This window comes from Chlorocebus sabaeus, chromosome 16 (assembly GCF_047675955.1).
Source record: "Chlorocebus sabaeus isolate Y175 chromosome 16, mChlSab1.0.hap1, whole genome shotgun sequence".
Lineage (NCBI taxonomy): Eukaryota > Metazoa > Chordata > Mammalia > Primates > Cercopithecidae > Chlorocebus > Chlorocebus sabaeus.
The window spans coordinates 65,152,581-65,179,243 of NC_132919.1; the positions used below are offsets into that span (position 1 = coordinate 65,152,581).

Consider the following 26,663-nt stretch of genomic DNA (forward strand, 5'->3'; position numbering starts at 1 on the left):
ATTTTCCTAGCACATAAGTAATTTGTTCAAACACAGTCATGTTACGTATGTGCCCTGAATATTTCCCATTTGGTTTTTGGAAAACATTTTTATTGGCTGCATGCTATTGCCTTTCATTGTTGACTATTTCAGTTATGCTTATTATTAATATTAAGTATGCTATGACAGGTATCTTTAACTTAGTCAAAGATATGAATGCTCTTTTATGTTCTTAATGCATACTTTAGAGAAGTATTTTGGCAGTGTCAGTTTATAGTCTCACTAGTTGTCAGTTTATAGTCTCACTAGTTGTGTATAAGAAGATACCTCGGCCGGGCGCGGTGGCTCACGCCTGTAATCCCAGCACTGTGGGAGGCCGAGGCGGGCAGATCACGAGGTCAGGAGATCAAGACCATCCTGGCGAACACGGTGAAACCCCATCTCTACTGAAAATACAAAAAAATTAGCTGGGCATGGTGGCAGGCGCCTGTAGTCCCAGCTTCTAGGGAGGCTGAGGCAGGAGAATGACGTTAACCTGGGAGGCGGCGGAGATCGTGCCACTGCCCTCCAGCCTGGGCAACAGAGCGAGACTCAAAAGAAAAAAAAGATACCTCATTTGTTTTTGGCGGGGTCAGTTTATAGTCTCACTAGTTGTGTATAAGAAGATATTCACCTCATTTGTTTCATGCTTTAATCTTCAGCTCATCACTCAGAAGCAATGACAGAGCAATTTTCAGAAACTTTCAAAATATCTGAAAAGTATTTCTAAATATCTGGAAAATAATCTGGAGTTTTGTGTATACTGTCACACGTTGCTTAATGAAAGGGAAACAGAAATGTGTTGTTAGGTGATTTCATTGGTGTGTGAACATCATAGAGTGCACTTAAATATAAGCTGAGGGCTGGGTGCGGTGGCTCGTGCCTGTAATCTCAGCACTTTGGGAGGCAAGGAGTGGGAGGCCAAGGTGGGTGGATCACCTGAGGTCAGGAGTTCGAGACTAGCCTGGCCAACATGGTGAAACCCCTGTCTCTATTAAAAATACAAAAAAAATTAGCCAGGTATGGTGTCGGGTACCTGTAACCCCAGCTACTCGGTAGGCTGAGACAGGAGAATCACTGGAACCCAGGAGATGGAGGGTCCGGTGAGCTGAGATCGCAACACTGCACTCCAGCCTGGGCAAGGCAGAGCGAGTCTCCATCTCAGGTACGTACGTACATACGTACTTACATACATACACATAAGCTGAGGTGGTATGACCTACTATACACTTAGACAATATGGTATAGCCTATTGCTTCTAGGCTATAAACCAGTACATCATGCTACTATACTGAATACTGTAGGCAATTAGTGGTAAAGATTTATGTATTTAAACATATCTAAACATAGAAAAATACAGTAAAAATATAGTAGAAAAGATAAAAATGATACACCTGTATAGGGCACTTAAACCATGAATGGAGCTTGCAGGACTGCAAGTTGCTCTGGGTGAGTCAGTGGGTGAAAGGTGACTGAATGTGAAAGGCCTAGGACATGATTGTACATTACTATAAACTTTATAAACACTGTACACCGAGGGTACACTACATTTATTCTAAAGATTTTTTCAGTAATAACCTTAGCTTACTGTAACTTTTTGCTTTATAAACAAAAGTTTTTAAAACTTTTTGACTCTTTTGTAATAACACTTAGCCTAAAACACAAACACCTTGTCATTGTACAAAAATATCTTCTTCACACCTTATTCTACAAGTTTTTTTCTATCTTTAAAAGTTTTCATTTTAAAATGAAAAGTTTTATTTTTTAAGCTGTTTTGCTAAAAACTAAGACAGAAACACACACATGAACATAGGCCCACACAGGGTCAGGTTTGTCGGTATTACTGTCTTCCACCTTCACATCTTGTTCCACTGTTAGGTCTTCAGGGCCAACAACACACACGGAGCTTTCCATTGCCTGTGACAGTGCTAACAGAAGGATCTGCCGGAGGCTGTTTCACAGTTCACTTTTTTTAATGAGTAGAAGTACACTCTGATGATTAAAAGTGTAGTATAGTAAATACATAACACTTTTTATTATAAGAAATAAGTGTTTTTAACAGTAACATAGTTTTTTATTATCAACTATTATATTCTTACTGTACATAATTATATGTGGTATACTTTTAATAGCAGCACTGTAGGTTTCTTTACACCAGCATCACCACAAACACATGAGTAGTACTTTGTGTTATGACAGGAAATCTTCAGCTGTACTAAAATCTTCTAAGACCATCATTGTATATGTGGTCTGTCATTGACCATAATGTTATTTGGCACGTAAATATATGTTGATTATCCAAGAGTTTCATCATTCAAAGCGAATTGTATTAAGCACCATACTTGGACTTGGTAAATTCCTACTTCGAGTTGTGACTTTGCTACCAGATGCTTACATGAACCTTGAGAAGAAAAGTCACTTAACTTTTCTGAGCTTCAGTTTCTTGGTCTGTAAAATACAACATCATAATCAATCTTTTATTTCTTTGTTTGCAGTCTAAATATACAGTGTCTATTACAGAGTTCTGATAGGAAGAATAACACTGGGTTGATAGTTCAGTAAGTAATGCATCAAGAAAACTCACAACTTTACCTGATGTATTTATACATTTATTTTTCAACAAATGGATTAGTTTCCTAGACTGCCGTAACAGCTATCACAAATGGGATGGCTTAAATCAGAAATTTGTTCTCTCACTGTTCTGGAGGCCTGAAGTCTGAAATCATGGTGTCAGCAGGGCCATGCTCTCTCTGGAGGCTCTAGGGAAGAATCCTTCCTTGTCTTTTTCCAGTTTATGATGATGTGCTAGTCCTTGGTGTTCTTGGCCTGTAGCTACATCACTCCAGTTGCTGCCTCCATCTTCACATGACTTTCTCTTTGCATCTGTGTCCAGATTTCCATGTTAGGAGGACACCAGGCATATTGAATTTAGGGCCCACACTAAAGGTCTCATAACTTGATTACAACTGCAAAGACCCTTTTTTCCAAACAAGGTAATATTCACAGGTTCTGGGTGAAGATAAATTTGGAAGAGACAATATTCAACTCGATCTAACAAGCCATGGAATTTTCCCCCAATGATATATTCACATGCATTTAGTCTTTATGTAACACTAATTAACAGTTTTTGAGCACTTGTGATATATCAGGCACTGTGCTAAGCATTTTACTCTCATTCATGATTTTCGAGATAAACAATGGAAAGTCAGTCAAGAATTTTGTTGTTCATGGTTACACATCCAAGTGAGTGCAGAGCTGAGATATGAGTATCAGGCTGCAGAGCTGTTGCTCAAGTTAGTAATCACTTTAAGTGCTTGGGTTTTTTTTTTTTTTTTTTTTTTTTAATTGAAATGGAAGAAATTTTTTCCTATTTGTTTTGGTTAAGTGAGTTGGTGTTCACGTTTTCCATGCTGCAGCAAGATTTACCAGAGCTGCCTGGGTTGTACAGACCGTGATAGATTGAATCTTGGTGATAGGCTGTTGAGTTGTAATTTGTCTTTCGGTGGGAGATTGGAGGGATGGTGGGGCTTTTCTTTTTCTTTTTCTTTTTAAGGATTTACTTTGTTGCTTGTTAACATTAATTTTATTTAAGTGGCGTATTACCAAAAAAAAAAAAAAAAGGTATTTGTGACTACTGTTAGGTGATTCTAGGATGCAGACACCAGTTTCTGTTCTGTCAGAAGGTAGGTATTACCTTCCAAGCTGTGGAGTAGAGTCCCTTTTGGGAATAATGTTACTCTCTGGAGAAAGAATACAATTTCTGGGAACTCTTCTGTACTACTACTCCATGCTTTTGTGCTCTTTTAATTTTCATAGTTTGTCAGCTTGTTTTTTAAAAAGAAACTCTTCCATGCTTTAGAAGGGGAAAGGAAAACAATATATGTACCTTGAGTATATACTAATTAAAAGTTTACTCATGTATGTTTGTTTAATGATCAGAGTACATCTTCAGAAGCTTGTAAAAGGCAGAGCTAAATTTAAACTCAGGATTTTTTATCTGATTCAAAAGCATTTTTTTTCCCTAACATATTTTACTGTTTTGTCCTTTTCATCATTTCACTGAAACATATTTATTGAAATTTCACACCTGATAAATAAGGGGAAAGAATAGGGACTAAGCAGGTTTTAAGAGGCAGGGTCTTGCTCTGTTGCCCAGGCTGAGGTGCAATGGCCAGATCATATAGTTCACGGTAACCTGAAACTCTTGGGCTCAAGCTATCCTTCTACCTTAGCCTTGCAAGTACAAGTAGCTGGGGCCATAGGCGAGTCCCACCATGCCTGACTAATTGTTAAAGGTTTTTTTTTTTTTTTTTTTTGAAGGATGGGGTCTCGCTGTGTTATCCAGGTGATCACCTCAAGTGATCCTCCTTGCCTTGGCCTCCCAGAAGCACTGGCTTGACTCTTATGTTGTTTTTAAAAATCCCCTCTTCTGACTACTCTTTGAGATTGCACAGCTGTAGCTGAGGATGGAAATATTAAGAAGATGGAAGGTGGAAGAGTATTGAAACTTTTGAATAGGGAAAGAGCTGAATGGGAACTGCAGAAGCTTAGAACACCTTTCTCTTCAAAATTTTCGTAAAGCTCTTGACGTTCTCGTCTTAATAGGGTTTTTAAAGCATTGTAAACAACTTATCTTTTCCAGGTAGCCCAGGGTTATTCTTGTGGAACTGGTCTGCAGTGGGGTCACTGGTTTATCTTGAGATGCATAGGGAAGATTGACCTGATAGAGTGATGTAAGGAAGTATGTGAAATTGCCTGTTAGCTGTATTGCAAATACAGTTAAGAGAGGGTCCATCCACAGAGGAATCATTTAGGAGGTATTAAGGCTGCATGTAACTGTGACCTATTCCAATTCCTTTGGTCCTTGTGTAAAGCAGAAGCTTGCTTCAGCCTTGGAGTTTTCTAGGCCTGTGCAATCTAAGCATGATCCTGGCTCTGACTCGGGACATGGTGAAGGAAAAGGAGACTCTTGACCTTTTTTTTCGGCTTCTGTAAGTTGCTATTTCATAGTACAGTGGCTCTTAAGTTCACTGCCCCCAGGCTAATGCCACAGCTATTCAACATTGACCCAGTTTAAACCTGGATTGTTAGGGAAGCCCACGTTGGGGGAGCCATGAGAGGTGTGGAGTCGAACGTTACGAAGTTTTCTCAGCTAATGCTAACCTTTCTTTTCATGGTTATTAAACATGAGTAAACTTTATCCCAAATAAATGTTATTGTGGCATAATGAAACATTGTATACAGAAAAGGGCAAAGTTATTAAGTGTATAATTAATGAATAAGTATAGCTCAAAATATATCAAGTATATTTGGGGGATTGTTAAGTAATTATGTAGACCTCCTCTGTAAAGCCTCACTTTCATCAGTCTCTTCAGTTAGATTCTTTTCTGCTCTGACATCACCGTCTCTCAACTTCTGTTATAGTACTGTCGTAATACTTTGTCTCCTTGTCTGTTCAAAGCTAGATGAACATAAACTCCTTATGGTAGAATCTGTTTTTATATTACTGTGTTTTCACACTACCTTGCACATGGTAGCCACTCAATAGATGCTACCTGCATGAATGACTCTTACCTACTTGGATGCTTTTTATTTGTTCAGCCTCTTTTTAGCTGTTTTCATCCTTTTTGGTATGAGGTACCGATTAAATTAGAGGATCCAGTGTTTGGTTTTGAATGCCACAGTGAACTTACATATCTTGGGGGCAATGGACAGTGTACGGATGACTGTTGGTTGCATCATTATAACACTTGAGCACATATTTTCAAAAATAGGTTTAATTAAAACTAATGTGTATTCAAATGTCCTCTGAACAAATTAAGAGGAGTTCCATTCTTCTGATTGTGGAAGCTAGAAACCTTGGCAGTGTCTCTGACTATTTTCCCTCCTATCTTGTAAGCACATTGGCATAGCTGGCTGATTCTGTTTTCAAATAAACATTCAAGCAGGGCACAGTGGCTCATGCCTGCAACCTGGCACTTTGGGAGGCCAGGGAGGGTAGATCTCTTGGCCCCAAGAGTTTACAACCAGCCTGGGCAACATGGTGAAACCGCTTCTCTACTAAAAATATAAAAAACTATATTTTTTGGTGGTGGCATACGCCTGTAGTACCCCCTTGCACTTGTATCTCTCTTTCTCTCCTGGGCTTAAGTGATCCTCCTGAATATCTGGAACTACAGGTGTGACATTACACCGGGCTAATTTTTATTATTTGTGTGTGTGTGTGTGTTGGAGATAGGGTTTTGCCATGTTGCCCAGGCTGGTCCTGAACTCCTGGCCTCAAGTAATCCTCCTGCATTGGCTTCTCAAAGTGCTGAAATTATAGGCATGAGCCGTCACGACCTCCTTCACCGTTTCCACTTCTTAATCCCCTCACTATCTGGGATTTTGTTCTCTTTAGCGTTTAATACCTTCTAATATAGTATATAACATTTATCTATTTACATTGTTTTTCTTTGCCGCCAGTATTAGAATGTAATAAGCACTTTGAAGGATGGGTTAGGGGAGAGGGATAGGTCTCTCATTTTTTCTTGTATCCTTAGCACCTAACAAATGCTGATGAGTGGATAAATGACTGATTGAAATGAACAAAAAAGAAGTGAAGTATTAGTTAGATCCAGCCTTTTGCCCCAGTTCTGCCATGTGTTGGCCTGTAGAGACATAAGCTTTGACCTACATCCTCTGTGGGTCTATAAAATGATGTTGATGAATAGATGGTTCCTACCAAGTTTTGTTATACTCTTTTCGGAGAAGGTGTCTCCATCGTCTCTCTGAGGGTTGTATTTCGAAATTATTCTGTAGTTTAAGGAAAAATTCTTCCCTTTGGAAAATACTGTATCCTTTCATGTAACTGAAAAAAATTGAAGGAGTAATTTTATATCTAATTGTTGGATTTATTTATCTTCTGGCTATAATTATTATAAACTTAATATTTTCCTGTTAGAAAAGAATTTATACAACTCGACAAATATTTGCTATGCATTTATTTTCTTGGTGTATGACTCTGCTAGGATACATGGGGCATTTAAATATATTTGTATTTTGTCTACATCTTCAAGAAACTAACATAAGTTAACAATTAAAGGCTGGGTGCAACAGCTTGCACATGTAATTCCAGCACTTTGAAAGGCCGAGGCAGGTGGATTGCTTGAGTCCAGGAGTTTCAGATGAGCCTGGGCAACATGGTGAAATTCTATCTCTACCAAAAAATAGAACAATTAGCTGGGTGTGGTGGCTTGCACCTGTTATCCCAGCACTTTGGGAGTTTGAGGCAAGTGCATTACTTGAGTCCAAGAGTTCGAGACCAGCCTGAGCAACTTGGTGAAACCCCATCTCTACCAAAAAAAAATTCAAAAATTAGCTGGGTATGGTGGCATGCACCTGTTATCCCAGCTATTTTTGGGATTGAGGTGGGAGGATCACTTGATCCCGGGAGGGGGAGATTACAGTGATTTGTGACCATGCCACTGCACTCCAGCCTGGGTGACAGAGCTTGACCCTGTCTCAACAAACAAGAAACTGAGGCAATAATAAGTGAAATAAATAATGTGGCATAAGATTATGAATGCTGTGGAAATGAGATTTAAATACACAGAATGTAAGATAAAATCACCATGCTTTAGGAGGTCTGGCAGTATGGATAAAGCAAGTAGGAACTCATTAACCAGGGCATTTTCTTGGAAGGAGGTGGAACTTGTTGAAAATCTCTTTGGAAGGATGAACGGCAATTTGGACTGATAAAATATAAAAATCAATATGAATAAAGATGAACAGCTCATGTTTTAACCATTAATTCAGTTTTTTTTAACCTTTAACTGACTAATAACCCCTACCTCCAGCAGCAGCAACAGCTTCACATACATTGAAACATTTGTCTAGGAGATGATGCAATTGGTGTAACACTAACAGAGATATTTGGGGAAAGTAGTTGGAAATCGATCTTAAAAAAAGGAACTGGTTATGGGAAAATTTGAATAGTAAAATGATTTTTGACTTGCTTTATACAGGAAACAGGAAGGCAGTCTGGGCCCTTAAACAGGGAGTATCTGTTGAATACAACATTTTTAGAAGGCAGTGATGTACAAGATAGCTGTCTTTTGCAAATAGTTTTTACTTGGACATGATAAAGTTTGTAAGGTGTATTTTATGCTTTTGTTTAGGGAAGAAAGTATTTTGAAGCAGAAGTTCTTTTAACCAGAGAAACCTCATTTTAAAGGCTAGGGTAAATGTTTCTTGCTTACTAGTTAATGACCTTTCTCTTGTTTCTGAGGAGACTCCAGTTCTTTTTTTTTTTTTTTTTTTCTTTTTTTTAAATTTTTTAAATTTTTATTTGGAGTTTCACTCTTATTGCCCAGACTGGAGTGCAGTGGCGCAGTCTTGGCTCACTGCAATCTACGCCTTCCAGGTTCAAGCGATTCTCCTGCCTCAGCCTCCCAAGTATCTGGGATTACAGGGGCTCGCCACCACGCCTGGCTAATTTTTTTGTGTTTTTGCTGGAGACGGGGTTTCACTGTGTTGGCCAGGCTGGTCTCCCACTCCTGGCCTCAGCCTCCGAAAGTGCTAGGTTTACAGGTGTAAGCTACCATACCCAGCCTCCAATTCATTTTTGTTGTTGTTGTTGGAGATAGATCCTTGGTCTGTTTCCAAGGCTGGAGAGCAATGGTGCGATCTCGACTCACTGCGACCTCTGCCTCCTGAGTTCAAGCGATTCTCCTCCTTCAGCCTCCCGAGTAGCTGGGACTACAGGCATGTGCCACGACACCTGGGCAATTTTTGTATTTTTAGTAGAGATGGGGTTTCACCATGTTGGCCAGGGAACTCCTGATGACCTCATGTGATCCACCCGCCTCAGCCTCCCAAAGTGCTGGGATTACAGGTGTGAGCCACCATGCCGGGCCTCTCATTTTTGGTATAGGCTAAGTGTAGTCATATTCCAGAATAGGTAGGCAGTGCTTCTTTTGCTTTCAAAAGAAAAAGAGATACATATTTCTTCTTAAAAAACTGAAATAAGTCCGGGCGCGATGGCTCACGCCTATAATCCCAGCACTTTGGGAGGCCGAGGTGGGCGGATCACCTGAGGTCAGGAGTTCGAGCCCCGTCTCTACTAAAAATACAAAATTAGCCGGGCATGGTAGTACATGCCTGTAATGCCAGTTACTCAGGAGACTGAGGCAGGAGAATTGCTTGAACCTGGGAGGTGGATGTTGCAGTGAGCCAAAGACCGTGCCATTGCACTCTAGCCTGGGCAACAAGAGCAAAACTACGTCTAAAAAAAAATAAAATTCTATTTTTCTTTCTTAATGTTTTCTCCCCTTTTCTGCAACTCATATTTCATATTGGTTTTTTAGTTACAAGGACCCCAGGGATGGATCGTCTGGTTTAGTGGCTCGTAAGAGTCTGTTGTATGGCCTAGAGAGGTCAGACTAATACAGTCACAATCTCTAGTCCCCTAAATCTATACTTTAGGATGTTCTTTGAGTCCAAACTAATCAAGTCTGGTGTTTTTCAACTTTACAAGTTTAGGACTTACCGGGGGAGCTTTTAAAGAATAGTAGAATATCCAGCTCTGGGCATGGTGGTAGGCACCTGTAGTCCCACCTACTCCAGAGGCTGAAGTGGGAGGATTGCTGGAGCCCAGGAGTTTCAGATCAGCCTGGGTAACATAGCGGGGAAGAGAGAGAGAGAGAGAGAGAGACACAGACACAGACACCCACCTCCATGTACCCACCATGCCCTGCCCCCCTCCTGCACTCTTCCCCCATGAAAAGGTAGACTACCTGGCCCCACCCCCAGAGGTACTGAGTGGATGTTGGACCTAAGCCAGTATAGTTTGATAAGGTTCACCAGGTGATTCTGATACAAAATTTCCATTAAGAGCTTCTTAATTTCGTTAGATCTCTTTTTTCCACCAGAGAAAGAGTTTGGGAGCCCTGATCGCGTGCATCCCAGTCTTTTGGTTATATAGTGTCATAGCCTTATTTTTGTCACCTCCTCTTGCATCCTGCATCTGTGGTGGGATTCGTGTGTAGTTTTTTTTTTTCTTAATAAGATAACTTCTGCCTTTACCCATCCTGGCTCATTATACCTACTGTGAGGAGAACTTGTGGGTTCATTTTTAATTTCTTTTTATGTAAATTGTTTCCTGGAATGAATTCCAAAGGTCTGAATTTGAAATTGTCAAGCAGGAACTTAATCTGAAGTAATATTTATGCTTATGAAAAACAGGTGCCTTTGGGCCAGCTTTTAAGAAAGCTCTTGGTTTCTGATACCTTGTAAGGGACTGTTCCACATTTGTTTCATTGAGTTTTGTTTGTGCAGGTATAGTTGGTGGAGTACATGATTGATGATAGTAGCATTTTCAGCTTAGTAATTCATAAACTGCATTTGTTGTCTAGAAAAACTGCATTGCTGCTGTTAATCTAGTGGAGTCTAGTAATATGGTATAAAATGCCATAATCTGGTAAAGAGTTCAGATCTGAAAGATATGAATAAATATGCTAAATGGCTGATGAGCCATGTAGGTCAGAGTAGTCAAGTGGCAGAGAGGGGAGCCTGGGTCTGCTTCTTGTTGAAATAACTCTTTGGGAAAACAAAGCTGCCGCTGGTATAGTTTGTTTCTGAACCATAGGATAAGGAAGAGGGGGGCCTCTAGTACACCAGCAGTCCTTTTGAGACTAACTCCTAAATTACATTTGAAATTTATACTGCTCACTTATGTTATTTTTCTCCTCTCTATCCTGCAGGGGTTGATAGTTCTTGGGGAGGTACCTCCCCCAGAGCATACAACAGACTTATTTCTTCCACTTAGTTCTGAGGTGAAGACAGATCATGGGACTGATAAATTGGTAAGTATAAAAGATAGGGTGAAATGCGTAAGAATTAAGGGTGTTGTCTTGGCACACCATTTCTTCTCTGTAACTAGGATCCTTGCATTGGCCGAAGGAGGGGAACTGTATCTACTTTTATCACTTATGGCATTTTAAGATCTGAATTTCTGAATAGGTAACCTAGGGCCCCTCTTGCAGCTGTGTAGCTGACCAATAGGATTAAAAGCAGCTCCAACTCTGAAGACACTACAGCCAGAGCAAGTAAGGCATTAGGGAGTATCATTGGGAATCAGGAGACCTGAGTGTGGCTCTGGCACCTGAGACATAAGGTCACCTTTCTGGGCCACTCTAATATATTACAGCCTTTTCATTAAAAGGTTAGACTAGAGGTTAAATTCACAAGAACACTGAAAATGGTCTCTATGGGTGACTCACTCTTATTCTGTAATGAGCATTAAGCTGTCATTTTCTGTTTCCTTCTGTATCCTAGCTCTGCTTTGATTCCTTCTCTTTCTTGGTTTCTCTCAATACCATAGTTAATTTTCTTTCTGAATTCCAAGAGCATTTGTTTATTTCTTTCACTTTTTTACTTTGCCTAAAAGGTTACTGGGTTTTATGAATATTCATATTTCTTGATTTAAGTCTCCATAACTTAATTAGAAATTCCAAAGTCCCACAACAGTAGTTTATTATTTTGATTATGCTTCAGATAATAAGGCTAGTATGAAATGCTGGCTTTTTAAATGGCGAGTTAAGCAAGCTGTTCTTATAGTTCTTTTATTTATTTTAATCATTGTTAGCAGGAACACATGATGTGGTGGAAACTAAATTTTCTCTGAGGCAGATATTGGAGATGTTCAGATCTTGGAAAGATCTTTCACCTAGTTTTGAAAGCCAACCACTGTTTCTAGAGATAAATGTGAAGACACTAGAAGATTGATAGTTCTTAACTGGAAAGTAGTTTTGAATAAATTAAAGAGCAGAACGCCAAGTTTTGCCACTATATAAGTCTATAATATAAGTTCATGGCATGCTGTTTACAGAATTTTTTTAAGTTATTAATAAAACTTTTAGCGAATGGTCTATTCAGGGTAAAAATTGTTAAGTGAGAAAGAAAACAGGTAAGTTGATGTATGAGTACAGGAAACATGAAACATGAGGCATATGTGATAGGGGAGTAGGTTCTATGTAGATACTTACATATTTGTATATAGAATTTAAGGATTCCAAACTTTTTTGAGTAATTTCCCTATAGTCATGTTTCTCTCACCTCAGCACTTCTGAAGGACAGGGCATAACAGTCCCTTATTATGTTACTGATTCTCATTATCTTAAAAAGTCCACAGTGATTGTGAGATAGTTTATACAGATTCACTTGTACACACACACTCTTCAGGAGCTTGTTCCTTTCCCTGCCCTTCATTTATTCGCTTGTGTGTTAAATTGTAAGATTCCTGTGTGTGTATTAAATTGTAAGGTTCTTGAAGGTCAATATCATCTTTCCCTTTGTGTTGGCCATACTAGTGTCTACGTTGTGCAATAGAATGCTTTTTGGATTGAGTAAAATAAATAATGAAAACAACTAAGTATACACTGTCACTTTTTTGTCAAGGAGAGATTACCCTGTCCCTGTTTTTGTCAATTATCTACCCTTTATGAATATATCCATGCTTTCCGAAAAGCGTTCAGAAAGTGTTAGAGAAGACAGGGGCTGAGCGGGGCAGGGACAATACATTTCCATTGTTTATTATTAGTAGAATGGGCTGCAGAGCATATGTTTCTTAAAAGCTATTAAGTGACTTAAATTTTTTTTTTTTTTTTTTTTTTTGAGACAGGGTCTCGCTGTGTCGCCCAGGCTGGAGTGCAGTGGCACAATATCGGGTCACTGCAAGCTCCGCCTCCCGGGTTCATGCCATTCTGCCTCAGCCTCCCGAGTAGCTGGGACTACAGGCGCCCGCCACCGCGCTCGGCTAATTTTTTCTATTTTTAGTAGAGACGGGATTTCACCATGGTCTCGATCTCCTGACCTTGTGATCCGCCGGCCTCGGCCTCCCAAAGTCCTGGGATTACAGGCGTGAGCCACCGCGCCCGGCGTGACTTAAATTTTTAAAATGCCAAATATTTGCAAAGCCATGCCTATGTCAATTGCCAGGCAAAGTTTTTCTGTATAAGAAGGCAGTATTTAACTTTGTTTGTTCTCCAGATTTTTTTGTTTGTTTTGTTTTAAATTTTAGGAAAGCGATTTTTCTCAGTTTTGCTTAAAATAAATAAATAAATTAGTTTACCCGGGACAGAGGACCACTGTAAATTTTCATACCCACATGTAACTAGCCTGTGTTCATTTTAATAAATTTTTCCCCATATGGAGGTAGGTGTATTTATTCTTTTTTTTTTTTTTTTTGGTTAAGACAGGCTCTTGCTCTGTCACCCAGGCTGGAGTGCAGTGGCACACTATAGCTCACTGCAACCTCAAACTCCTGGACTGCACTTGTTTATTACCCAGAAATATATTTGAAGACTTGTGGTTTAAAAATAATAATGTCAGAGATATTTTCTATTATGTTTAATTTTTGTATTCTCATTTCTGAAACTAAGCTGGAATTAACGAATAAAAAATCAGTATCTTTAGAATTGTCAAAATACAGTTTCAAAACATTAGACATAATTCCCTCCCTCCCCTCCCCCCCTCCCCTCCCTCCCTCCCTCCCCCCCTCCCTCCCTCCCCCCCCTCCCTCCCTCCCTCCCTCCCCCCTCCCTCCCTCCCTCCCTCCCTTCCTTCCTTCCTTCCTTCCTTCCTTCCTTCCTTCCCTCCTTCCCTCCCTCTCTCTCTCTCTCTCTCTTTCTATTTGTCTCTTTGTCTCTTTTTCTCGTTCGTTCATTTGTTCTTTCGTTCATTCGTTCTTGACCGGGTCTTACTCTGTCACCCAGACTGGAGTGCAGTGGCGTGACCTTGGCTCACTGCAGCCTCTACCTCCCAGGTTCAAGTCATCCTCCCACCTCAGCTTCCAAAGTAGCTGGGACTACAGGCATGCGCCACCATGTCCGGCTAATATTTGTATTTTTTTGTAGAGATGGGGTTTTACCATGTTTCCCAGGCTGGTCTCAAACTCCTGAGAACAAGCGATCTGCTGGCCTTGGCCTCCAAAAGTGCTGGGATTACAGGCGTGAACCACTGCACCAGCCTAGACGTAATTCCTAAATATATAGTGATTTATTGAATAACGAGGGAATCATGATGGTGACCAAACTGTTAACAGTATTTTAATACCAAATAAAAAGGAAGAATGCAGGAATATGATTACTCAGTAGCATACAAAAATTGTTAATGAACAATAAAGCTGTAATTTTGGACATTGTTTTCAACAAGATGCACACCAACTTTAACTTGTCAGCGTTCTAAAATAAACATCCAGTAAGACTTCTGTGCCCTAATCAATTATAGATAGTAGGTAAAACAAAGTTAAATAATTTATGGAGAGTCAGATGATTCCTAGGTGGGCTTGTTAGGTAATGTCCCAGTGCTACACTGCAAAGATACATAGTCTTTTTGCTTTATTGCCAAACAGGATGATTGTTTATTGACAGAACCAGTATGTATCTGCTTGGGTCTTGAATACAGTACAGATATTATTGAACTAAGTTGTTCTAAAAGAACCTAACCTATGAGCAAAAGAACTGGAGACTGAATGCATGGGTGAACCTTTTTTGAGTCGTGGAGCAAATCAGGGAATATTTTCTGGATTGGGGAAGTGGGTACTATTTTTATACCACAGAGCAGTGGGTTAGAGGAAGGGAAGACCTAAGGAGGAATGCCTAGAAAAATGCCTCTTTTTTTTTTTTTAAAACCTCTTCTTATTTCTGACTCAAAGGCAGTTTTAAAGGTGTAAGGCTAGCTGAGGGAGAGAAAACTTACGGGCCTCTAGCTTGGTAGCTGCCGATAAGTCATGTGTGTACAGATAAATGCTTCTGTGAAATTTAAGACTCCTTTTGAACAAAGAGGGTGTGCCCTTGGAAAGAGAGAATGTAAAAAGCGGTTGAGAGTTGTTCTCTAGTGTTCTGAAACATGCCTTTTATCTTCCCCACCTTCTCATTCTCTCTCTTCAACAAATAGAAGCCTGCTTTCCCCTGCTTAAGAAAAAGTAATGAGCAAAGAAGGACAGACTTGGAACCTGTACATGTTACTAGGTAAATTACTCAACAATTTTTCAGCAAAATTTCAGACAGAAAGTATTGCCAGGAAGAGAAGAGAGCATTCTCAGTCCATGTGCCCCAGAGCTTCTAGAATTCAATAGTCTCTGCTTCATGGGCTTGTATGTTATCAGAGGATGGAGTTCAGGGCTACCAAGTAGGTAGAAATTGAAGGAGGGAGTAGTGGCAAAGAGGGAGCTATGGGACATGGGGAGGGGCATAGGCCCACAATCTGTTTGAACCGCTTTCAGATCTTTGTGCTCACCCCTGAACTGCACACATTTAGGGAAGATTTTATAGGACATAGTGGAAAGCAACATTGGAAGGCTAAAAGAGCTGAGCAGAGAAGATCATCATTGCCTAATGCAGGGAAGGCAGAATTTGGAGTTTGAATTCCAACTATACTTGGCAAAAACCAGAGGACTTTGATTGAAACCAATAAAAGCTCACACTTAAAAGAGTTAAAGAATGTTTCCCAGGACTAAGGCTTTCACCATAGGATTAAGGAGGGAACCAAAATAGACTCCAAACACTCTTTAGGAAAAGCTAACTAAATTCAGAGTCTCTATAATGTGTTGCATACATTGTATACAATAGAAAATTATTATACATATGAATAAACACGAGAATATTCTAGTCATGAGGAAAAAGGGGAAAAAATAAGATGGAAAAAGTTGAGGAACTTAATGGCTGGATTTTTGAATTTGAAAAGTCAGTTTACAAATGTATGAAACTTTAGGCGGAGCACAGTGGCTCACGCCTGTAATCCGAGCACTTTGGGAGGCCGAGGTGGGTGGATCACCTGAGGGCAGAAGTTTCAGAAGTTTCCCCAGTCTGGCCAACATGGGGAAACCCAATCTCTACTAAAAATACAAAAATTATCCAGGTGTGGTGGCAGACGCCTGTAATCCCAGCTACTCAGGAGGCTGAAGCAAGAGAATCTCTTGAACTCAGGAGACAGAGGTTGCATCATGGCCCTGCACTGCAGCCTGGGCGACAGAGTGAGACTCTGTCTTAAAATAAATAAATAAATAAATCACGAAACTTTGAGACTAATAGCCATGAGAATCACAACTTTGTAGTCAAAATCGTGAAAATCAAAAGGTGAAGACAACCTGATTCCTGAGCTGTGATGCTGTTTAAAAATTAGGAAAAAACAAACAGTGCCTAACTAACTCACACTACTTGGCGAAAGTGCTTTTTTTCTTGGCCTACAATTAGGAAAAAAATACATCCTAAAAACATTGTAGGCTGGGCACAGTGGCTCACGCCTATAATCCCAGCACTCTGGGAGGCCAAGGTGGGCGGATCGCTTGAGCCTCAGAGTTCAAGACCAGCTCAGGCAACATGACGAAACCCCATCTCTACAAAAGATACAAAAATGAGCCTGGTGTGGGGGCATGCACCTGTAGTTCTCATTACTCTGGAAGCTGAGGTGGGAGAATTGCTCTTAAGCCCAGGTAGTGGAGGTTGCACTGAGCTGAGATCACTTGAGCCTGGGCAACAGAGTGAGAACCTGCCTCAAACAAACAAAAACATTGTACTCTGTCTTGGCTAATGCAATACAGCAAGAAAAAAGCAATGAAAGGCATGGAAATTGGAAAAGATAGGGCCAAACTGCTTGTATTTGAAAATACAATACATAGAAACCCCATGGAATTGCCTAAACCTATGAGAATTATAAATTTAGCCAAGGTCTCCATATACAGGGTCAATATATAAAAGTCAATTCTGTTTTTATTTATTAGAGCAAACAATTGAAAAATGACCCGAAGAAACAGTTCCATTTGCAGTAGCATCAAGAAACATAAAATACTTAGGAATAAGTCTAACAAAAGACATTAATGACTTTATCGCTGAAACCATAAAACTCCTGTAAAAGATTACATAAGTGAATGGAGATGTATGCTATAGTTGTGTGTTAGAAGAGTCAGTGTTAGACACACAGATTCAATGCAAAGCCAGTGAAAAATCCCAGCAAGATTTTTTGGTTTATGTTGTGCTGTTTTTGTTTTGTTTTGTTTTGTTTTTTTGAGACGGAATCTCACTCTGTCACCCAGGCTGGAGTGCAGTGGCGCGATCTCAGCTCACTGCAAGCTCCGCCTCCCGGATTCATGCCGTTCTCCTGCCTCAGCCTCCTGAGTAGCTGGGACTACAGGGGCCCACCACCGTGCCTGGCTAATTTTTTGTGTTTTTAGTAGAGACGGGGTTTCACCGTGGTCTCGATTTCCTGACCTTGTGATCCGCCTGCCTCGGCCTCCCAAAGTGCTGGGATTACAGGCGTGAGCCACCGCGCCCGGCCTTGTTGTGCTGTTTTTGGTAACAGTTGAACATTGATTTTCAAATATGTATGGAAACATAAAGTACTTTCAATAGCCAAAACAATTTTTTTTTTTGGAGATAAAGTCTTGCCCTGTCACTCAGGCTGGAGTACTGTGGTGTAATCTGGGCTCACTCACTGCAACCTCCACCTCCCGGGTTCAAGTGATTCTTCTGCCTCAGCCTCCCGAGTAGCTGGGATTACAGGCATGTGCCACCACACCCAGCTAGTTTTTGATTTTTAGTAGAGATGGAGTTTCACCATGTTGGCCAGGCTGCTCTTGAACTCCTGACCTCAAGTGATCCACCTGCCTCGGCCTTCCAGAGTGCTGGTATTACAGGCGTGAGCCACTGTACCTGGCCAATAGCCAAAACAGTTTTTAAAAACAACCAAATTGGAGGAGTCCCACTCTCCTCCCACTACCTGATTTCCAGCCTTCTTACAAAGTTAAAATGTATGATTTGCTTTTAACAATGTTTGATAGATAATGAAAGTTAGTAAAAACTTGTTATTGTTCCAGACTGCACTTTGTGTCTGAAAAACTCTGTAAGTAGAACCAGGTGTCTTATCTTTTCTTGAGTGCTTCTTGTTGGTCCAGTAAGCATATAGTGGGAGTGCTGGAGGGAATCAGCAAAGGTAGCTTCCTAGGGAATGATGTACTTGTTTCTGAGCCTTATGGACTTGCTGAAGGATGGTGTAGGGAGTGAGTTCCAGCAGGGAGTAATGTGTAATGCAGCATAGACCTGAAAGAGCCTAGCATTATCAGGGAACTGCAAATACTTTTCTGTGATGGAGTGTTGGATGTTTCGGCCAGTTCAGAATGGATTCTATATTTATCTTGAGTACTTCATCCTGTAACTGATAGGAACCTGTAGACTGTACAGATTTACATATGAATGAAGTTTTTTTTTTTTTAATGCTAGATGTATTTTTTCTTCGTTCTTTTAAAATACGATTTTAGGCTGGGCATGGTGACCTAAAATCCCAGCACTTTGGGAGGCAGAGGCGGGCGGATCACCTGAGGCCAGAAGTTTGAGACCAGCCTGGCCAACATGGTGAAACCCCATCTCTACTAAAAATACAAAAATTAGCCAGGTGTGGTTGTGTGTGCCTGTAATCCCAGCTACTCGGGAGGCTGAGGCACAAGAACCACTTGAACCCAGGAGGCAGAGGTTTGCTGTGAGCCAAGATCGTGCCACTGCACTCCAGCCTGGTCAACAGAGCGAGATTGTGTCAGAAAGAGAGAGTGTGTGTGTGTTCAAATAGTAGTACAGAGTCTCTATATAATTTTCACCCAGCTTTCCCTAATGTTAACACATCTTGCCACAATAATCATTAATTATCAGAACCACAAAATTAACATTGATTAACATTGAAATTAACATTGAATTTATGCAGAGTAATAGACAATTTATTTGAATTTCTGTATTATTAGTTTTCTTATTAATGTCCTTTCTGTTGTCCAGAATCTGTCATTGCTTTTAGTTTTTGTGTCTCTAAGTGTCCTTTAATATGTGAGAGTTCTCAGTTTTTGTCTTCCGTTACTTGGATACAAAATTTCTGGCCAGTTATTTTGTATAGCGTTCCACAAATTGGTGTTTTTTGGTGTTTTCTTATTACTAGAGGTTACGCATTGTTTTACAGGAATGGCACAGAAGACACTGTACTCTTCAGTACACTACAGAGGGTTCATGATGTTGACTTGTGTTTCTAATAGTGATGATAGGTTTGTTCCCTTGGTTAAGGTGGTGCCTGACAGGTTTCTCCTCTGTAAAATCAGCGTTTTCCCCTTTGTAATAAACGACAATAGATTTATTTATTTAGAGATAGGGTCTTACTCTGTCACCCAGGCTGGAGTGCAATGTCGTGGTCACCACTCCAGCCTTCACCTCCCTGGCTCAGCTGTCTTCCCATCTCTCAGCCTCCCAAGTAACTGGGGTCACAGGCATGTGCCACCATGGCAAATTTTTATGTTTTTTGTTGTGACAGGGTTTTGCCGTTTTGCCCAGCTGGAATAAATGACTGCCTTATAGGGAGACACTATGTAAATATTCTGTTGCTCATTATATTTTCACCCATAATTTTATTGTTCATTGATGACTTTTTCCTACAGCAGTTATTGCTGTGTTGTTTACTGAAGGGTGATTGTTCTATTTCCTACCTGTATTAAATGGAATTCTGTTTGGAAGAGGTGTCTTCCCCCCTCATTTATTTACTCATTCATTCACTCAGTTGTTAATATCAGGATGCACCCATGGATATTAATTTTATTTAATGGATTATAACCTATTACTGTTATACAGTCGCTCCAGTTACCTCAATTTTGGGTACTGGGCGCTCTTTCAGATTGGCTCCTGTGTCCTTTTAGCATGTACTGCTTATATTTTGAAATACTTTCTGCTACTAGATGTTCCAGGTTACTCTTGTATTTTGCCTACTCCAGCTCAGGTTCCTTTTATTATAAACTAAAATCTGAGTACTAGTGGTGCTCATTGTTACTTCGTAAGTGTCACTGCTTCTAGGATGACTCAAAAGGCAAAGCAAGGAAACGTGTATCTATGCTCACACATGCATACACACACATCTGTATTTCTGTATCTACTTGCCTGTATATATATATTAAAAAGCATAAGTTCATACCAGTTCAACACAGCAGCCTTCCCCCCTTCCTTATTGATGCTCGTTTAATCCTAGTACCCATATAGTCTCACAATTGTCATCTAATACCCCTGTGAAAAACACATTTACTGACTAGAGTACAATATTTTTGTGCAGTATGTTAACTGTTATGCAGTCAAAATACAGTTTTTTGAAGTTACATAGGTTATTTCCTTCCACCAAATTTTTCAGTATGGTTATGTTGTTTTGTAATACAGTTAGGTTCGTTTGTTACTACAGTATTCCAATTCTAGCCTTCCCTAGTTCCCCCACCTCCCACTGTTAATTTTTATTTTTGTATGTGAAACATTATTGTGGTTCTAAAAGTTATACATTCTCTCTTTATATCCTTTTCTCATTCAACCTCCTGTAGGTTAGCAATTTCAGTACGTTTTGGATTATCTTTCCTGTATTTTTTTGCACCTATGAGCAGACACATGCATATATTTTTTAAAATCTCCTTCTTGGGTAAGTATTTTTAAAAGTACTAGATTTGAAGTTAAGGAGGGTTTTGTTTAGCAAAAGCATTGCTTCTATGGCAATTAACAAGTAACACATTATTTGTGTGTTAGTTTCTGTTTGTAAAATGATCCTGCTCCTTTACCCTTTCCTTACTCATCCTACTTTACTGAAGTGATGAGAAAAACAAGTGTACTATTAAGTGAAGAGCTAATGCTTTCTCAGAAGAAAGGCATGCTAAAAATGTAAGCTATTGCTGTTTCTTTTTACACAGTCCAAGATACATCTTCATTCCACTGGTTTAAGCAGGAATACTCTTCCCTTCTTTGAAGTTTTGCAGTCTCTAGGGACAGTGAGTGATTCATTGGCCTGACAAGGGTTTTGGGGTAGAAGGTAAAGGGATAGATATTGACCGAGAAATATTTGACCAACGGTGTTAGAAAACACTGACAGGTTAGGTCTTTTACAGTAAATTGGACTATGGATAAATAAGTTGAACAGTAAGAATTTAAGATGCATTTTTGCATTTGCTATATTTCTTTATATTCTAGATAGGTATTTTCATGTGTTGATAAACATGAATCTTAGGTTTAGGAACCGTTGGATTTGTAACAGCATTATGGTAATCAAAACTTTAAAAAAAAAATGAGTTCAAAATTGTTCTCATGTAATTGTATAGATTTTCTTTTAACCTGCAGAAGCAGGGAAGTGAGGCACATAGCCCCACGTATGCAGAAATTAAAGCCTCGGCAATAACTTCGTGAAAATGGAATTTTCAGAACTTTCCACTCCTTGTTTAGTACAATTTTATGGCCATGGTGCTAGCTAATGGAAATGGCTAGTATACTATTTATAGGCCAGCAGTATTTTGGTAAATTTAAGCAAAACTATGCTCAGTATCATTAAAATGGGGGCTGGGTGGGCTTGAGACATGAAATCAGTCATACAAAGTCAAAAACTATTTTAAACCAGGAAGAAAAGTTAAATTCCTGTCACCCAGTTAGCATTTTCTTCCCATTTTAATGTTTGTCGGGAAGGGAATAACTAACCAAAACTGAACTGTTGGCTTCTCTAGCCAAATGAATGTGATGCATTTGAAAAATGACATTGCAAGCAGCTGTGACATGGCATAATTGAATAAAGTAAAAATACATACATACTTGCAGGTAGAGTTTAATTTCATTGTGTGTTTTTAAGTGTGTGTCTCTCTGTTTTTACCCTTTAACCCTCTCTACTTTTTGGTAAAGCAAATCTAGTAGACACTGGTTCTTAAACCCTAGAAAAAACCACCCCCATAAAAACTATTTAGTCTTAGCTTTTCATTCAAGGCCTCTTTGTCACACGTACTTGATCTGGCCCAGAGAGTGGAGTAATGAATCAGATGCCTGCTTTGTGTGAATAACAAATTTGAATCTCATTGCTGTGTTAGTAATTTTATGCTGTACACCTGGCCGTTTCAATCAGGGGTAAAACAATTCAGCAACCCTCCTTGCTACCTTTAATTGTAAGATTACGCCAAAAGATAATCCCCTAGGGCCCTGCTTTGGAGAGGAGGGGATTACAGAGGCACTCTTGTCTACCACTTTAGCTTTTCTACTCTTTTCTTTCTGGCTGTGGGATGCGTAAACCCTGAGTTCATCTGAACATCAAATAAAATTCAAATGGAAGTTTCAATGATAATCCCTATTTTCTAGGTAGTAGAGTCTTAAGTTCTTTCATCCTTTTTGCAGTTGCCTGTTGGATAGCAGATATCTGAGTCATGCTTTAGTTTTCTAAAAACACTAATGATGTAAACCACTGCAGTAGTAATAATGAAGCTGAAATTATTGTGCGGATTTAATATTTCTGAAGTGTTTGTTAATGTTTCTCTACCCTCTGTGTTTGCAGCCTTTTAGACTGCAGGATAGGAAGTGTTCATTTTGTCTCAAGGGAGAGCGCCGGCATTTAAGGAGCTAGGTGAAATTGTGTGTGTTTGTGTTTATGTTTTTCTTTTTCCAAATGGAACACTATGATTGGGATTAATATTTTAATCTCTTTGCATTGATGATGGGTTGCAGGACGTGTCCAAATGCCTGCTTTTGGATATTAGCTTGATTACAGAATTTCCCGAGATCTTAAGTAGATCCTTCCTGAATATCCAGTGCTTCCTTTTATGTGGCTGGGAATGCAGGCCAGCCACAGTCCCTTTCTGATGTTTATGCTGTTGATCTCTGTATACTTCATGTTCTTGACAACATTTTCATGTTAATAATATGTTGCCTGTTGACTTCAATTTTTATTTGGGAGCTGAATTATTCCAGGAAGATTCAGGTTTTTTTAAGAAAATCAATAACATTCATATTAAAGCTGAATAGTATTTAAATATATACACCTGCAGGCATGAGAAACAAGACAGGCTGTTATAGCAGTAGTAGTTAGCTATATGGATGGTGACATTACTGGTGATTTTAGTTTACATATTCTTCTTCAGACTTTCTATAAGAAAGATAAATGTTTTGAATTGAGATTTTGTTAGAGAGCGGCAACATTTTATCTTGACAAGTGTCCTTGCAGTTAAATCTCATAATCCCTACGAGAAAGCTTAATCAAATGGAGAGTCAGTCAACCCATTTCTTAAACGTAGTGCCTTCTAGAACACGTGGGTATATAAATCAAATCACTGCCATAATTTAATGCTGAAAGCTATATTTTAAGTGAATATAAAATTAACAGAAGTAAGGATTGGTATTTCAGCAAAAAACTCTTGAGTTTTTTTAAACAACAGCATTTTTAAACAACATTCTTCTATTGAAAGGAAACTTTTTCATCTAAACCAGAACTTCTGAAATCTAGAAAACCTATAACATGCCTGAAGTGATACATCTGTTAGTTAATGCCAACCTGAATTTTAAATTCTTTTGATTTTTCTTGTTCTTTGTCATACCATATTTGTTTAGTCTTTTTGAGGTTTCCCCTGTGTAGTAAATCTTTACTAGCATTCAGGGGGGTATTTGGTTTTATGGGGGTTTCTTTTTAATATAAAAATATTACCTAAAATGTAAAGAAAATTTCCGAATAGTTTTACAAGTGTAACACTCTTTGTCTTGTTATCTATGTATGTATATTTTTAGTCACTACAACTGTATTAAACTATTATTTTTGTCTCTTGAAATCTCTTCTTGCATAAGAGAATAAATATCCTTTATGGTTCTTTTTAATATTTTGATTTGGTGTACCACAACTGATAACTATAGTTAAAATGCTTATAACTATTGAATGTATTTAGATTATTGATAAATATCATTACAGTGACCACCTTTGTGAATAAGATTTTTGGGGGTGTGTTTGTTGAGTTACTCCTTTAGGGTAGATTTTTAAAAATTGGTTAGAATATTTTATCAGAAGATAAGAATATCCTATAGGTCTTGCTACTTAATACCGTGTTGCTTTCCAAGGGAAATCTGTGTAGAGCTTAAGGCAATGTGTCTATGCCAGATTTACTATAATTTTGATAGTATTGACAGTTGTTCAAGATGTTTGTGATATCTTAGTAGATGTACAGGATATCCAACAAAAAAGCCTTTTCTCAGTGTTCACTCATTGTAGCATACTTCTATGGCTTAATCTGTGTATATAGTTTCATCTGTATTTTAGGATAATTTGTATTAAAACTTTACCTCCCCAATCTGCTTTTTTGTGTGTGTGTGTTTTGTTTTGTTTTGGAGACAGAGTCTCTCTCTGTCTCCCAGGCTGCAGTGCAGTGGCATGATTTTGACTCACTGCAACCTCCACCTCCTGGGTTCAAGTGATTCTCATGCCTCAGCCTCTCCGAGGAGCCAGGATTATAGACATGTGCCACCATGCCCAGCTAATTTTGTATTTTGAGTAGAGACAGGATTTTACGATGTTGGCCAGGTTGGTCTCAAACTCTTGACCTCAGGTGATCGGTCTGCTTCAGCCTCCCAAAGTGCTGGGATTACAGGCATGAGCCACCACACCCAGCCTCAATCTGTTCTTTTTTGATGCTTGTCTAGGACTACTTTCAGGTTCAGTCCTTTGGTGTTTTCTCCTTGGGGGGGTATAAAGACAAAAAAAAAAAAAAAAAATCAGCAGTATTGAAAAATAGAATTTCAGCCTCAAAATATTTACCTTGAAAGCATTTATAGGAATATTTACCTTGGAAGCTTTTATAGGAAGCATTTATAGGAATATTTACCTTGCAAGCTTTTATAGGAAAGAGAACTTCAGCATGCCCCAGAGTCAGTTCAAGTGTAAGGAGACAGGTTAGGTAATCCCAGCATTTTGGGAGGCCAAGGAGGGCGGATCACTTGAGGTGAGAAGTTCAAGACCAGCCTGGCCAACATGGCAAAACCCTGTGTCTACTAAAAATACAAAAATTACATGGGCATGGTAGCGTGTGCCTGTAATCCCAGCTACTCAGGGAGGCCAAAGCAAGAGAATCGCTTGAACCAGGGAGGCGGAGGCTACGGTGAGCTGATATCATGCCACTGCACTGCAGCTTGGGTGGGAGAGCAAGACTTCATCTCAAAAAAATAAAGTAAGGAGTCAAAGACCCACAGCCTTTCTGGGATATTTCAACAATTGCTAGAACTGAGGGATAGCTGCATCTGTTGCTTTATTGCATATACCTCAGAGGTGCCATATGACTGGCATTCAAACTATTCCTATCCCTTTGGAGCCTAGTAAATATATAATTTGTTTTGAATACTGCAAATCAAACTTTTTATATTCTTTCTCATCTGTTGTTTCATTTTATATTCTAAACATATATTTGATTTGAATACTCTGAAGACAGTAGTATCGGATACCATCAGATAATTAAATTCATTGAGATTTTATTAACTTTGTTTTCTGTCAGGGAAAAATGTATGTGTGTGTGTTTGTTTGTTTATTCATTCATTCATTGAGATAGGGTCTCACTCTGTCACCCAGGCTGGAGTACAGTGGCATGATCATGGCTCACAGCAGCCTCTGCCTCCTGGCTCAGGTGATCCTCTTCCCACCTCAGCCTCCTGAGTAGCTGGGACTATATGCACGCACCACCATGCCCGGCTAATTTTTTATTTTTTTGTAGAGTTGGGGTTTTGTCATGTTGCCCAGACTGGTCTTAAACTCCTGGACTCAAGAGATCATCCTACCTTGGCCTCTCAAAATGCTAGGATTACAGTCATGAACCACCATCCCCGGTCTGTGTGTGTATTTTTAAACAAAGCATGGTTTTTAGAAAACAAGCTTCTAGTATACTTTGTTAGAGTTAAGCAGATACTGACTACATTTAAATTTCCTCTTAGTCATCTTGATACTGATGTTAGTATATCCTTCTTGATCATTAGTTGAAGACTTATGTTACTATGTAACTGTTTTGCTAAGCTTCCGTTCCATAGAATTGTTGAGGTCATTTTCCTGTCAATAGGTACTTACTTTTAGTCTGTACATTTGGATTCTTCATCCCTTTTTCCCCCAAAGCAAATCTAATGTCATATTCTCCTTCTCTCTCTCTCGTCTCTCTCTCTCTCTCTCTGTCTCTGTCTCTCTCTGTCTCTCTCTCTGTCTCTCTCTGTCTCTCAGTGTGTTGCCCAGGCTGGTCTCAAAACTCCTGGTCTCAAGCGATCCTCCTGCCTTGGCCTCCCAAAGTGCTGCGATTATAGTTGTGAGCCACCATACCTGGCCACTGATTCTCTTATTTTCTTTTTCCTCAGTCATTCAAGTTTTGGTTTTCAAATTGGTCATCAGAAGTTTTAGGTGCTTTGTGCAAATAAAGTGGTGGTGCTTTTCAAGCAGGGGTGCTGTTGGGTTCATGTTAATTTTTTTTTTTCCTTTTTCTTATTCAGATTGAGTCTTTTTCTCAGCCATTGGAAAACCATGGTCCCCCTATTATTGGTCATGTTTCAGAGTCACTGTCTACCAAATCATGTGGAGCACTCAGACCTGTCAATGGAGTTATTAACACGTAAGTTTTAGCTCTTCTACTTCCTACTCTTAGACTTGTAAAGGTGTTTTGGAGCTCTTAGTTTTCTTTAGCTAGCCAGGACTGACCCTGGTTTAAAGAAGCAGAAGCCTTATCACTTAGTAACATTTTTAATCTTCACTGTATAATGAAGCAATGTGTTTTAATTAATTGTGTATTTTCCTTTTACCTACTAAAATGGAGTGGGCATGGAGTAAAATAAAAGACACTACAGTTATTGTGAATT

The 26,663-nt window shown here is 39.4% G+C and overlaps 1 protein-coding gene across 20 annotated transcripts in view; it reads left to right on the forward strand.

The window, feature by feature from the left end:
• The window catches only part of KANSL1 (KAT8 regulatory NSL complex subunit 1), a 199,745-nt gene that overhangs the window by 134,056 nt on the left and 39,026 nt on the right, over nucleotides 1–26,663 (forward strand). For 16 of the 20 annotated variants that reach the window (XM_008012266.3, XM_008012270.3, XM_073005165.1 and 13 more), the window contains 2 exons: nucleotides 10,761–10,862; nucleotides 26,301–26,419. In XM_008012266.3, the coding sequence (XP_008010457.1) occupies nucleotides 10,761–10,862; nucleotides 26,301–26,419 (221 nt within the window). The remainder of the gene's footprint in view (nucleotides 1–10,760; nucleotides 10,863–26,300; nucleotides 26,420–26,663) is intronic. The other 4 variants (XM_073005163.1, XM_073005164.1, XM_073005169.1 and 1 more) reach the window with 1 other exon arrangement.